General features: G+C 41.5%; 1 protein-coding gene across 1 annotated transcript; it reads left to right on the forward strand.

The window, feature by feature from the left end:
* Nucleotides 1-8,048: 8,048 nt before the first annotated feature.
* LOC116823426 (neuropeptide Y receptor type 6-like) lies at nt 8,049-14,041 on the forward strand. Its single transcript, XM_032777947.2, has 2 exons — nt 8,049-8,171; nt 8,748-14,041. The coding sequence occupies exon 2, from the start codon at nt 8,937-8,939 to the stop codon at nt 10,056-10,058; it is 1,122 nt and encodes a 373-aa protein (XP_032633838.1). The 5' UTR covers nt 8,049-8,171; nt 8,748-8,936; the 3' UTR covers nt 10,059-14,041.
* The last annotated feature ends 455 nt before the right edge of the window (nt 14,042-14,496 follow it).

The following is a 14,496-nucleotide window of genomic DNA, read 5'->3' on the forward strand; positions in this document are numbered from 1 at the left end:
AGCAAACCTTCCTCCCTTGGCAGGGAATAAGGCCCCCTGCTAACACTCTTATGCTGCCCTCTGGCCATGCTGTATCACAGTAGTAAGACAGAAAATATCATAATGCCACTACATAAATCCATGGTATGCCCACACCTGGAATACTGCATACAATTCTGGTTGCCCCATTTCAAAAAAGATATATTAGAATTGGAAAAGCGCAACAAAAACAATTAGGGTGGTGGAACAGCTTCCATATGAGGAGAGATTAAAAAGACTGGGCCTGTTTTCAGCTTAGAAAAGAGACAACTAATGGGGGATATGATAGAGATCATTAAGATCATGAATGGCATTGAGAAAGTGAATAGGGAAGTATTATTTACCTTTCACATAACACAAGAACCAGGGGACACTCAATTAAGTTGATAGGCAGCAGGTTTAAAATTCACATAAGGAAGTACTTCACACAGTGCACAGCCAGTCTATGGAACTTGTTGCCAGGGGATGATGTGAAGGCCAAAATTATAACTGGGTTCAAAAAAGAATTATATTTATTCATGGAGGATAGGTCCATCAATGACCATTAGCCAAGATGGTCAGGGATGCAACCCCATGCTCTGGGTGTCCGGAAGACTCTGACTGCCAGAAGCTGTACTGGATGACAGGCGATGGATCACTCAATAATTGCCCTGTTCTGTTCACTCCCTCTGAAGCATCTGTCACTGGTCACTTTGCAAGACTGGATACTGGGCTAAGTCGACCATTGGTCAGATCCAGTATGGCCTTTCTTATGTTCTTATTACCCTTACCACAAGTTAAGAGAATCATTGAGTAATGAAGGAATGGCATCGTAGTGGTGTGATTGGAGAGGGAGGGCAGATACCAAGGGTAGGTGAGACATTGGAGAGATAGCATCGCATTCTACCAGACTCTCAATGTGTACAGGCCCTATGGGACCACTGCTGTTGGCATAACTTGCTCTAAATTATGCTCGAGGGCCTTTTGGCCCACCCAGGTTATCCACAATTTTGAGTTCTGCCTGAGGAAGAACTTCAGGTCTGGACCCAGTGTCAGTGCTAGTTGCACTCTGATTTTCTCAGCTGAAAATCTCTATGTATTTTTCTACTTACATTAAAATCTTCTTACTGTTTTGTATGATGTCGTTGCTTTTTTTCCATCTAGTCGTAGGCCACATCTATGTATTGTTCTGCAGAGGCTCTGTAGGGCATATTTTTGTCTTGCCTTTATATGACTGACATTTATCTTTATTTAAAAACAGCAGGACCAATCTGCTTCACCCTAGAGAGGCAAGGCCACCAGAGAGTGTTCCATCTACTTTAGCTTATCTTCCCATGTCTTCTTCAAGTATTATAGATGATAGTTTTCATTAGTAAGAAATATTCCGGCTTTATCATAGACATTCACAAGACATTGGCTAAATCTCAGTTACACTGGTGTAAATTCAAAGTAACTCCCTTCATCATGAAGAATCAGAAACTATATACATACATTACTGAATTGCAGTTTTCACAGCTATGTGAGAGAGGCAATTTTAACCAATACCCTTGTGATAAAGCCTCTGTCCCAAATCTGGACCTTAGCATCCAAAATTTGGGGGCTTAACATGAACTCCCCCAAGCTCACTACCAGCTTGGCTCTGATCTCGCTGCCACCAATCAGGATTCAGTGCCTGGTACACTAAAGCCCCCCAAAATCGTCCCTGGGGGACCCCCCCCAAGACCCAGAATCCCTGGGTCTCCTATCTCAAACGGGAAAACAAGTTCCTCCCCCTTGTCTCCTCGTTATCTGATCCCCAGCTTCCCTCCCTGGGTGAGCCTGGGCGATAGTACTTAACTCCTTGAATACAAAACAAAGAGGCCATCAACCTCTCCCTAAGGCGATGCATTCAAACCTAGTAAAGCTAACATAAAGAGATTTTCCACCCCCCTTTCCTGTAGCCTAACCAGAGAAAAACCAAAAACCTCAACCAGGTTTTAAAAAGAAACTTTATATAAAAAAAAAGAAAATACAGAAAAATATAACCCACTGCATTAAGATGTCAATTACAGGCTCTTGCTTATAAGAATTAAGGAATACACAGTCTGATTCAAATATATAGCCCATTTAACCAGTCCAGCAATTAACCCCTGTAAATACACAACCAAAGCACATAATAGACCTATGCTTGGTTTACTTTGTACTCACACTTGATAGTAGAATATAGAAAGAAGATTGGAGAGCAGAAAAGCTGTTTCAATCTATGCGCGAGAAAAAAGACCCGAGTTCCTTTCCCTCCCAGACTTTAAAAAAAATCCAGTTCTCTGATTGTCCTCTGGTCAGTGCTGATTCCCCCTGTCCACCCCTTACAGGTAAAAGAAAATACCTATCTCACTTATGACAACCTAGGCAGGGTAGGCAAACTTTTGTCCAAGGCCACATCGGGTTACAAAACTGTATGATGAGCAGTAGAAAGGCTGTGCTTCCCAAACAGCTCCTGACCCCGCCCCATCCACCCCCTGACTGCCCCCCCAGAACTCCCAACCCATTCAACCCCTAGTTCATTGTGCCCTACATTTCCCCCTCCCGAACCCCACCCCCTATCCAACCCCGCCGCTCCTGTCCCCTGACTGCCCAACCCCTATCCACACCCCATCCGACAGCCCCCCACCAAATCCCACACCTAGCCAACTGCCCCATCCAACCCCCGCTCCCTTCCTGACATCCCCCAACCCAGCCCCCCACCCCCCCCCACACACCTCACCAAATTCCTACTATGTCCTGAGCTATAAGACCACCCCTTGAGCTGCTGGGGTCCCCCAGGAGGTAGAGTTCCTACATCCAACATCTACAATCAGTCCTGCTTAGCATGTCTAACCTACAATAGGATGTTAATTATTTGTTATCAGCTTACAGAGATTAATTTTGTTAATTAATATAGATGTAGTCTTTCCTTCCATGAAGTTATCAATCTGTCTCTACCTGCTGTAAAAGGCTGTTTGCCATAATTTTTATTTAGCAATTAAAAATAGCATGAAAATTCATATAAAGTAAATATAATTCTGCTATTCATTAACCTATTTTGCAAACACAGATACTACACAATTTGGCTGAAAACGATAGACCTTGATCCCTCTGTTCCTGGACATATACCCCACTTACACCATGCCTAGGGAGTTGCGCAAACAGATCACCAGCAACTACATCTTTGAAATTCTGGGACTTAAATTAATCTTCTTTATACCAGTTAACACCAAGATTAAATCCAATTAGATTGATAGAATTACACCAATATAAAACCAGTGTGAGATTAGAATCAGCCCCCATATTTTTCATTCTTTCTACAGGAGGCTATGCAAATCCAGAGATTCAGTACGAGTGGAGCACCCATTTGGATAAGAACTATCCCAAACCTTTGTACAAAACTTAAATTGAATGGAATTGAAATACTTGTTGAAAGTTTACTAACTTCTTTTCTTTGTTGTTGCTACTTAAGAATTTTTATGATCTATAATTAATGCTCCATTTCTGTGTGCTGTTCCATTTCTTGGGTTTAACTGGGAACAGATGCAGAAATTCCAAAATATATTAAGAAAGCTAGTTTCAGAGAATTTCTGACCTGATCAAAACTGTAAATGCTAGCAATCCTTCAGGAAAATTTATCCTCACAATAACACAAAACAAAATCTGTGCTAAAAACTCAGACTGTTACTGTCCACTATAAAGCAGCATAGATACAGCCTCATCATTTCTCTCCCTCATTCTGAAAATTCTACTGCTTTTCAATGATCGCATTCTGTGGGGTTTTTAAGATAGCGACCTCCCCCCTTTTCTCCCAAAAGTTTTGCTCGCTACTTTCCGTTTCTCCAGCTTAACAGGAAACCTGCTCTGCCTGCGGCTTTCCCCACACAAACATCCACTAGCTCTGGACTAATTTTCCCTCTTGTCACTAGCTCCCCAAAACTGAAAACCCCAAGACGACACAGCATCGGAGATGGGGGTATTGGGGAGCAGAGGAATATGAGGAAGAAATTCACCAAAAGATGAAAAACTCAATGTTCCTGCACCACTCCCTGAGCCAACAAGTTCCTTCCTTATCACCTCCAGTTCTAAATAATAAATAAAATGTAATAAAAGCCTTATTAAAGAAATGACTGTATATGTTTTTAAATTGTAAAATAACAGTAATGACCATGAATCCTATTTCTTCCCAAGCTTGGATAATGGGCTGTGGTTTGATCTTGAGGAAATTTTTACAGCACAGGTATAAAATACCTAAAATAGAGGGTATTTATAATGGAAAAATCACAGTCTTAATTGTAGTAGGGCAAATAATGTCACTTCAACAGAACATGTATTCTCCTTCTAAGCAGTCTACTGTATGGCTGTATTTTCATTCCCCCTTGGGGAAAAAGCAATAAGCCATCTGCAAATATTTACCCATGTGAAATCCAACTGAGAGTCTTAAGAAAACATTTGTACTATAGAACAGCTAAGGTAATTGAAAATGAGATTTCAAGATAATGCTTGAAAAAACGGGGAAAGAAAATATCATCCCCATGGCTACTGGTCCTCTCTCCTCCCTGCTTTCTTCTCATTGGTGTTTCCTTCTTCTTGGATTCCAGAGCTTGTTTTATTTCTCAGCAGCCGTTCCACAGTGAGGTGGCTTCAATTCCCCATTGGAAATCTGAATGAAGCTGCAGTTTGCTCAGGAAGGGAAGAAAGAAAAGTTTAGATGTGGCTTTAGCAGCACATCTTCTGATTTCTTCAGGCACAAAGAAGATGTGTTTGCTGACATCATACTTCACCTGAAAAGGAAAAGAAAATCCGTTAAAGACAGAAGTGTGGAAATATGACTTGAATTTTCCAACAGGTAAGAAGTCAGTGCATTCGTGAACCTGCTGAATGGCAAAAATACCAAACCATCTGAAAGGGAAACATCTTTGAAATATGTATTTCAAAGTATTATTTTATTCCCCATTTCTTAAATTTAAGGATGACAGGGCAACTTTTTGAAGCTTTTACATTTGTAATGCTTTCAAGTTTAAATCATAGATTTTTTTTACTGTAACTTTTCCTCATCACTTTGGAGGGAAATATCCAACTTTGGCATAACTCACAGCAAACTCAAACAGGGGTGTGTGTGTGTTTATTTTTGTTATTCTTATTTTATGTTCATACTAGACTTTTAACTTTCATTTGTTTCTGGATGCTTCAAGAATGTTTCTGCAATAACGAAGGAACAGGGTAAATGGCTTATCATTTGGGATACTGTTACACCTTCTGTGTCTGTTTATGGTGATGAATCTTTTTTAAAATGGTTATTGTAGCATGAGAAGTATGTGTCTCAGTATTACAGAGATTAGTTCACTTAGTAAATATTTAAAGGGAAAAAAAATAATTTTACATCCAACCTAAGTTTCAATTCAATGATGCAAAATATTAGGTTAACACTGCTGGTTAGTTCAAAAATGTTGTTCAATAGAATTAATACATGCTGCACAGCATGGCGGTGTAGGTTGTTTTTCCAAGGCATCATTTGCTAGAGATTATGTATTTTTCCAACTGTCGAAAGAAGAGGGGTGGAATTACCTTATTGCTGAGGAAATGCTGAAATTACCTTTTATTACGACATATATGCTAAAATACACTTTTATTAACCCACATTACCAAGCAACCCAGTAACAATTTCCAGTTATGAGGAATGAAGCTTTTTTCCTGGAACAATGACAAAATACAATCAATGTTCGAAGAGTTAATAAACTGCAACTGCCCACATTACAAGGTCATTAAAAGGACATTCCTTGAAGGTAGAAAGTGCCAAAGGAGTCCCAGAATCCACACTGAACACAGCAGGAGGACATGCGGCACTTGTTGATACATAATCATTGGCATTTAATTAGAGACCATTAAATTATATTGTGAAATAGTGGATAAATAAGTAAACATAATAAATAATGCATAAAACACCACAAAGCTGGCTCAGCCTTATCTCCCGATGGGCCCACATAGCTTCCCCTGCTAAAGTAAGGAAGACAGCAGAGCAGAGCTTGTTTGTGGTGGTGCATGGATCCTAAATAGAAGGCTCCCACTGCACCCTATTTTCAAGGAGGCACGGCCCAGACCTGGGGTCAGACAGTGTGAGTGGTCAGTGCAAGGAGCAGAGGCCAGAGATCCAGAGGATCATCTCATGGACAACAATCAGTCCATACAGCCAGACCCTGGGTCTGTGACCTGCACACACCCTAACACTGGCAGCAAGACTCTTTGGAAGACAGGATCAAGCTAATGCATTAAGATGGCAGTGTGGATATTGCGGGTTGGGCTCTCAAACCCAGGGGGCCAGGTGGGCTTAAGAGTCAGAGCCACAATGTCCATGTTGCTGATTTTAGTGCACTACCATGAGCCTGTCTCCACAGACTGGGAAGCTCACTCTTTGCTGCTGTGTAGACATATCCATGGTTGCACAGTACCCTACTGGCTAGCTTTGCTTTCCAGCACACACATCCCTGTGTGTCCGAAAATTCCAATGGGGCAATTACTGCTACTTAGAGCAACCACTATTTATAGTGGATCCCAGAGGAATATGCTTAAATTTAGCGCCTGTTCTCCAACTTCTTGCTTCTCCAACTAGCCACATCACTCATTTACTTGGGGCCCAATCCTGGAAGCTGCCAAACACCTTCAGTTCTCACTGAAATCACTCAAAATGGAGGGCACATTGGGAGTCTTGAGAGAGATGCCCTCGCATATGCACTCACAGAGGTGACTTTTTGGGATGATCATGCTATCATGTGGCTATCTTTCCTCACTGGTTGCGGGGGTGCACGTAAAGGACCCTGGAGGGTATTTCAGCCATTAGGTTGCATTAGCTTCTCCTTCTCCACTCCCTCATAGAATCGTACAGCTCCAAGCCAGAGCTTAGTATTATTCCATTAGCACAGACTTCAACACTCACCTTTGTATCAGCAAGGCCATACAAAACCATATAGTACAGTCATAATGCCATTCCTCATTCCAACCAGCCTGCACTAGACCCTTCTTTTTCTTAGGATTAGAGTGATTTATCCCCACTTGTGACAGATCTTTCCCAAGCTTCTAGACTCAGTGGCCTGATCTGAAATGGCAGGACTCATTTCAAACAGAGGTATTTGAAGAAAACAATCCAAGCTAGAATTCTGCCCCTACAATTCTACAGGCAGCTGTAAACCTGGGAGTCCTATGGGTCTTGGCGTTATATCACCTTGGTACATTACCCAGCTCAGCCACAGATCTGTATGATGCAAACCACTGAATATCCCTGTGTCTTGGTGACCTAAGAAATATAATGACCTAATAGAGCATTTTACAAAAGTAGGGTATGTAAATGAAAGTGTTTGCCGCAATGAGTTTTCTTCTATTTGTTTTCTCTTAAAATTTATACTGCTTCCTCTTCCTGGCTTTTTCTCAGGGCTATCACAGTGTAATGTTTACTGCTACAGATGCAGAATGACTGCTTCGGGCTTATTGCCCTATGCCTCCCACCAAAGGGACTAAGGTGAGTCAAATCTGTGTTGTTTCAAGGGCTGTAAATGTACCGAGAGGTTGTGACAAGTCTAGTCTTTAAGAAATGAAAGATGGGCAAGCAACCATTCTATGTGGTACTTTTTCTTTCTTGGGTTTCTGCCCAGAAATTCACTGAGCTTTGGCTTTGAGTTCAGCTCTTCTAACTAGTCTCTAACTCCCAATCCATAGATTCATTAATGCTGAACCTGATCTCTCATTTGCACCTGTTTTACAATAGTGTAAGTCTGATGTCAACAGATTTACACATACACATGTATAAATCAGGAGCAAGTAAGAGGAGAATCAGGTCTTTGTTTTTATAGACTAGACACTGCATTTAGCTACAGTAACATTCCTTTGTACTGTTTACCAAAATAGTGCAAATATTAAAGTATGCATCTATGGAAAGGAAGGAGAGAACCTGAGGCTAGCATTTGTATGAAGATACTGCTGTATATGTGAAAGATGCTGCCTCCATCTGGTCCATATTCGTCTCTGCTTATATTTAGGGCCAAATGGAGGTGGTCTCTTTGACATTGATACAAGTAGAAAAAGGCATCCAGGATGGAAATCCAGTACACAACCATTGCAACCTGCACCTGTATTCCTCCCTGGACCTATGATGTTCATATTCTACAGACCTCATAAAGGTAGTGTTCTAGGACAGGACATTGCATGGAGTGGTTAACCTAATATGCTTTACCAGATACATTCCCTCTGTTCCCTTTTTTTTTTTTTTAAAAGATTACTTCTGCACAACAACAGAGCATTGTGCATGAAGTCACAGGCAGACTTAGGCATATTATAGCATTGCTTAGTAATTTTTGGAAAATTGGTGCCAGGCCTGAATTTAGCCCTTTGATGGCAGAAGCATTATTCTTTATTCTCTTGATAATCAAAAATGACTGAACCATTTTTGGTCAAACTTTCCAAAAATATACACCTTTGGGCAGAGACTGACCCTGCAATATTTTATCCTGAAAGTGAAACTGAAAAAAAAAAAAAAAAAGAGTGTTTGAATGAGAACTGTTATGAAACCTTAAATAGAGTGGTCTTTGCTGTTTCTACTATAATATGCCGCAATCATTGAATTGTGTGAAGAGAGCTATTGATTCTCTGTAATTGTGAGTGCAGAACCTCAAAAAGGCAGACTCAAGCCACTTGTGTCAATCTCTTTGATTTATAGGTTCACACACTAATGTTTTACCATTTGCTTTTGTTTTCAGGATTCTTCAATGCTGTAAGTACTAATGTCAGATCTGCTCAAACAGAGCATGATGAAGAACAAGCATAAAGATTGAATCCTATTAATCATGGGCTTGGGATGCTCCAAGCAAAATATCTTCTAAATAATTATGGTCAAAAAATAGGCTTTGCATACTAAATTATGTCCATGGTTTTAGGATTCCTTTATAATGGAGAAACCCACTCAGCATCCTAGTGAGGGTTTGTTTAATCAAACTATTGCAAACAGCAGCAACTCACCGTTTTCACACTTTGATTCATGTCAGCCTTCTTTCCCTGCAGTCTTCTTGTTCATCACGGCTTATACTGTCGTGACAATAGTGGGGCTTTTTGGAAACCTTTGCCTGATTGTTATAATAAAAAGACAGAAAGAAGCTCAAAATGTTACAAATATTCTGATTGCCAATCTCTCCTTATCCGATGTCTTGATATGCATCATGTGCATTCCTGTCACAGTTGCATACACGTTGATGGACTATTGGATATTTGGCGAGGCTATGTGTAAAATCAGCTCTTTTGTACAAAGTATGTCTGTCACAGTCTCCATATTCTCACTTGTATTAATTGCTGTCGAGAGACACCAGTTAATAGTGAATCCACGTGGCTGGAAGCCAAATATGTTACACGCTTACTGGGGAATTATCTTCATCTGGGGGGTTTCCCTTATCATATCCATTCCTTTTTTTATATTCCACCAACTATCTGATGAACCCTTTAAGAATCTCTCTTACCAAAGCGATTTCTACATGAACAAAGTTGTTTGCATTGAAGCATGGCCATCAGTTGCAGAGCGACTGGTCTTTACCACCAGTCTGCTGGTTTTCCAGTATTGCTTCCCACTGGGCTTTATTTTTATCTGCTATCTCAAGATATTTGTATGTCTCCGGCGGAGACATGGTAAAGTGGATGGGATGAGGGAGAATGAGAGCAGACTAAATGAGAGCAAAAGGATTAATATCATGCTCATTTCAATTGTCGTGACCTTTGCAGCTTGCTGGTTGCCTCTAAACATATTTAATGTCATTTTTGACTGGAACTATGAGGCCCTGATGAACTGCCACCATAACTTAGTGTTCACATTGTGCCACCTGGTAGCCATGCTCTCAACATGTATCAATCCTATCTTTTATGGATTTCTCAACAAGAATTTCCAGAAGGATTTAATAGTGTTAATTCACCACTGCAGATGCTTCACATCTCAGGAGGAATATGAGAACATTGCCCTTTCAACCCTGAACACTGATGTATCCAAGGTGTCCTTGAAATTAAATAATGCCCCTGTGAATAGCTAAAATAATCCAGCATGACAGTCTCCAAAACTCTGTATTTATTGTGAATTTACTGATTCTGGTTGATTCTTTCATAGGATTATAAAGATCTTGAGCTGTTCCCACTAATGCCAGAGAGAGTCTTTGCCGTTTAGTTCAGTGGGAGCAGCTAAACTTATCGTGTAAACTGTTCCTTGTACATAACATTATTGCTTATTAATTCTAGTAAATCACCCCCCAGAAATCCTTTACAGTCAACACTGTGAAATACCAGCAGTATTAGCATATCATTTTTAAGCACATGATTTCACTATCAATGACTGCCTCCCTCAGAAATTTTCCAGCTCAGTGATACATGTGACATTCCCTGGGTAAAATGCTCTCTTCTGCTTCCCCAGGATAATCCATCCATTCCAAGGTGCCCCCAAATCCACCAGTCCCTCCTCTGCCCTGCCCTCTAGCCTTGTGCCTCTCGACCCCGCCATGTTTTCCCTTCACCTCATAGAGGCTACTTCAGATGGCCCATCCACATGGCAGCTGTCCCTCACAATGGTGGTAGGTGCAGCCCTTGTTGGTAGCAGTAGTGGCAGGCAGGATGTCCTGCAGCTTCTGGCTAGGAGTGGCTGGTCCAGTAGGAAGCAGGTCCCCCTGCTGGATAGCAGTTTGGGGAAGGGGTTCCCTTTTGGTTTTTGATGCAAGTGGTCTACCTTAATTAATGGATAGGGTTGGGTTTCATGGCTGATGTATGCATGGGTAGGGGTGGCAAATTAGAACCAGGTATCCCAGGCTGCTGAACTAGGAGCTAGGTCAGGCGATGGGATTTCTCTGGGTAGAAATGGCAGGTCAGGGACAAGGTGGGAAGGAACCCAGATTTTCAGATTCAGATCTAGGGCTGGGCAGGTAGGCATTGCGAGGGGAGGTGGGGAAGCAGCCAGCAGCAGCCCCTGAACTTCCACTCGGTACAGCAACAGCTTGGCCTGCCTCTTCTCTTTTCCTCCTTGTGCAATGCTGAAGCAGCAGCAGCAACGATTGGGAGTGCAGGCATTATGTGGTGTGTGCTCCATTGGCTCTGAGCAATGCTTGTGGGGGGAGAAACAGGAGAGGAGCTCTCGTTGGAGCAGATCCCACAGCACTGGTGGAAGCACCTGCCACAAGATGGCTGTCAGAGGCTGCAGCTGCCAGCACAGTCCCAGTGCTGAAAACGCTGACAACCAGAGCTGGCCTTAGCATTTTCAAGTTCTGTTCTACGCAGGCTCTTATACCACTCTCATCACTGAGTGTGAGAGCCTTCCATTCGTGCTTTAGTCAATGTGACTACACGTCTCTCTAAGTTGGCCTGTGAAACAATTTTTAGTTATCCCTCCACCCACCAGTACCTGACTCCTGTATCTTGTTATTACAGCAGTGTGGGCACAGATGGAGGAATGGTTTTCTGAGGGGTTAGGAAGATCATTCTTTGGGATATGTCCTTAACTCACTTATTTTACGTAAAAAGTGAGTCTGGGGGAAGCTTCGTTAGGGTCTCTCAACCCTCTCTCTGCTTCTCGCTTTCAGCCCTAGCAAGTACTTTCCTTTGTTTTATATGCACTTGTGCTGGTTTGCAGTTTCCAGACTTTGTTCACAATTAAAAGAGCTAGAGACTTAATTTTTGTTTTTAAATGAAAGTTGAGATGGGCTCCAAATGAGCCCCTACAAGTGCCATCCAGCTCACCAGCATTCAAGATGAAAAATGCATATAGCATTTCTCTTATTTGTATTGTATTCTCCTCTCTTCCTCCAGCACAAACTGTAGGCGTCTGTTATAAACACCACTACTTCTGAAAACAGGCTCTTTAGAACAGCTATTATCAAACCGACTATGAATTCATAATTACTCATTGGCTTCAGCTACTTATACAGATGAAAACATGTTTGCCTTTGGATAGAAAATTTGTTTTGTGCTTTAGTTTCAGAAATATCCTCCCCCATCCCTGTGTGTTAGTAAGCAATAATGCAAAAAGGTGCCTGGGTAAGATAGGGTATTTTTTGTTTGCCATGTATATCCTGTTCAGACTGGCTTTTGCTACAGTGCAGTGCATGGAAGACTAAAGCTGTAAAATTAATGTTTTGTAATTAAAACATACTGTTAATTGTTTTAAAAGTTAAGACATACTGAATATACTCTCTAGCCACCTCTATGGTGCCATCATTGACTCATTTAGGAATGTCCGAGTGGCAATAATTAGAGAGTTTAAATGGGGACAGCTAAAATGCTTAAGACTAATATGCACCAGCACATTTCTCCATTTTCCTTTTCCTGTTTGGATTATTTTTGTATAAGCTTTCCCTACCACTCTGGCTAGTTAGCACAGATATGTATATGTCAGAAAAGGCTCTCTTCCTCATTGATCAATAGCTCTAAGTACAGTGACCTCTAAATGCTATATATATTATCTCAATCTCTCAATGGCAACTGATTGTGATGTCATAAACACAGAATTAAGTTTCACAGCAGGATGTACCTGAGAGTGACTTTTTTTAATCTCAAATTAAAAAAAAAAAATTGAGAGATTTCCAGACTTATCTTGATCCAGCTGTCACCAGGCATATTTATGCCTTTGTCACTTTCTAGACTGACTATGGTTATTTACTATAATTTAGGCAGTCTGAACCCCATTAAAAAAAACCTCCAATTATTCTATGACTGACAGTCTTAATTACTGTACTAATCCAAGAAGCATCACCCTCATTTTTAGCCACAAGAGAAGTTCATAATAATTTTCAAAACTATTTTTTTAAAACATCCCAAACTACTACGTGACTTTCATCATTCTGGCTTGACATGGCTAATAATCTGATCTTTTATTCACCTATACGCCAGCTCACATTTTAAGTCCCTATGAACAGGGATATTAAGTTTCTCCAGCTATAGACTGAAGATTGTAAAGGACAGAGTATTTCAGGGTTCAGAGTGTCCCAGGGCAAAAAGTGTGAATACAAGTTCCAAAACAGTTTATGTACAGTTTGGTTCTCTGAAGACTTGCAGATTATCTGAGGTATGCCTACCCTAGCCCTATCTGAGGGTCTGTCTACACTAGAAATGCTACAGCTGTGCTGTTGTAGTGTAGACACTTACTATAATGAGGAAGGGGTTCTTCCGTCACTATAGTAAATCCACTTCTTCAAGAGATTCTTCCATTGACCTAGTGTTGTCTGCACTGGGGTTTAGGTTGGCTTAACTAGGTATCTCAGGGGTGTGATGCAGCTAGGTCAACCTGACCTCTTCGTGTAGACCAGCCCTGAGTTCTGTAGACTAGAGCACAATATGTCTTATAAAGCATCTTTTAAAGTGCGCTCATGAAATCTCTTGGAATACTGTATGCATTTTTCAAATCCACACGGGCAGTGGGAGCTCTGCCTGAGCTAAGAGTGCAGGACTGGGCCCTATATTGTTGTAAACCATTAATTCTTCTCCGATAACAGTAGGCATTTAAATATGATTTAATAACTAAGGATGTTTCTGCACTTTAAAACACTACAGCAGCACAGGGACAGTGCGAGTGCAGATATTTAGTGCAGCGGCAGGAGGGATTCTCCCATTGCTGTAGGTAATTCACCTCGCCAAGAGGCAGTAGCAGCTAGGACGATGGAAGACTCGAGCTGACTACATCGGGGGTAGGTCGACTTACCTACATCTCTCAAGGATGTCGATTTTTCACATCCCAAAAGACATGTAGCTATGTCAATATAAAGTTTCAGTATAGACCAGCCCTGAGTTTTAGGAGTTGCCAAATAACCTTTAGCTATTTCAATACTGACATAAACATGCCTTGTGATTGGGTTGATTCCTAAAACTGTAACTATTTATCATGTTGTCCGGCTTGAGTGAAAAGAATTTACATCCAAATTGTAACTTGCTCCCTAGTGTATACACCTCTACCCCACTATAACGTGATCCGATATAACACGGGTTCGCATATAGCGCAGTAGCAGCAGGGCTCCGGTGGCACTTTAATGGGTCTGGGGCTCCAGTTGCTGCCAGGAGCCCAGTGCCCTTTAAATCACTGCTGGAGCCCTGCTGCAGCCCAGGCCTGCAGCAGTGGGGCTCGGGCAGCGCTTTAAAGGGTCCGGGGCTCTGGCTGCTGTGGGGAGCCCAGGGCCCCTTACATCACCGCTACAGCCCTGCCACTGCTACCCCGATATAATAGCATTTCACCTATAACACAGTAGGGATTTTTGGCTCCCAACGAGCTCGTTATGTCAGGGTAAAGGTGTATTGTACTGTGAACGTTACCTGTATTCTATCATTTACTATATACTATAGTGGGCTTGTGACCTAGTTGAGACTTCTCAGTACTGCTAAAACATAAATGTTAACTGCTAATAATAATACTTTACACTCCAGACTACCTTTTTGAAGACAACTTAGTGTATTTGTAACAATTTGCAAGAATGGTGTAAGTGATTCCTGATTCATTTTGAG

This window comes from Chelonoidis abingdonii, chromosome 7, assembly GCF_003597395.2.
Source record: "Chelonoidis abingdonii isolate Lonesome George chromosome 7, CheloAbing_2.0, whole genome shotgun sequence".
In the NCBI taxonomy this organism is placed as follows: domain Eukaryota; kingdom Metazoa; phylum Chordata; order Testudines; family Testudinidae; genus Chelonoidis; species Chelonoidis abingdonii.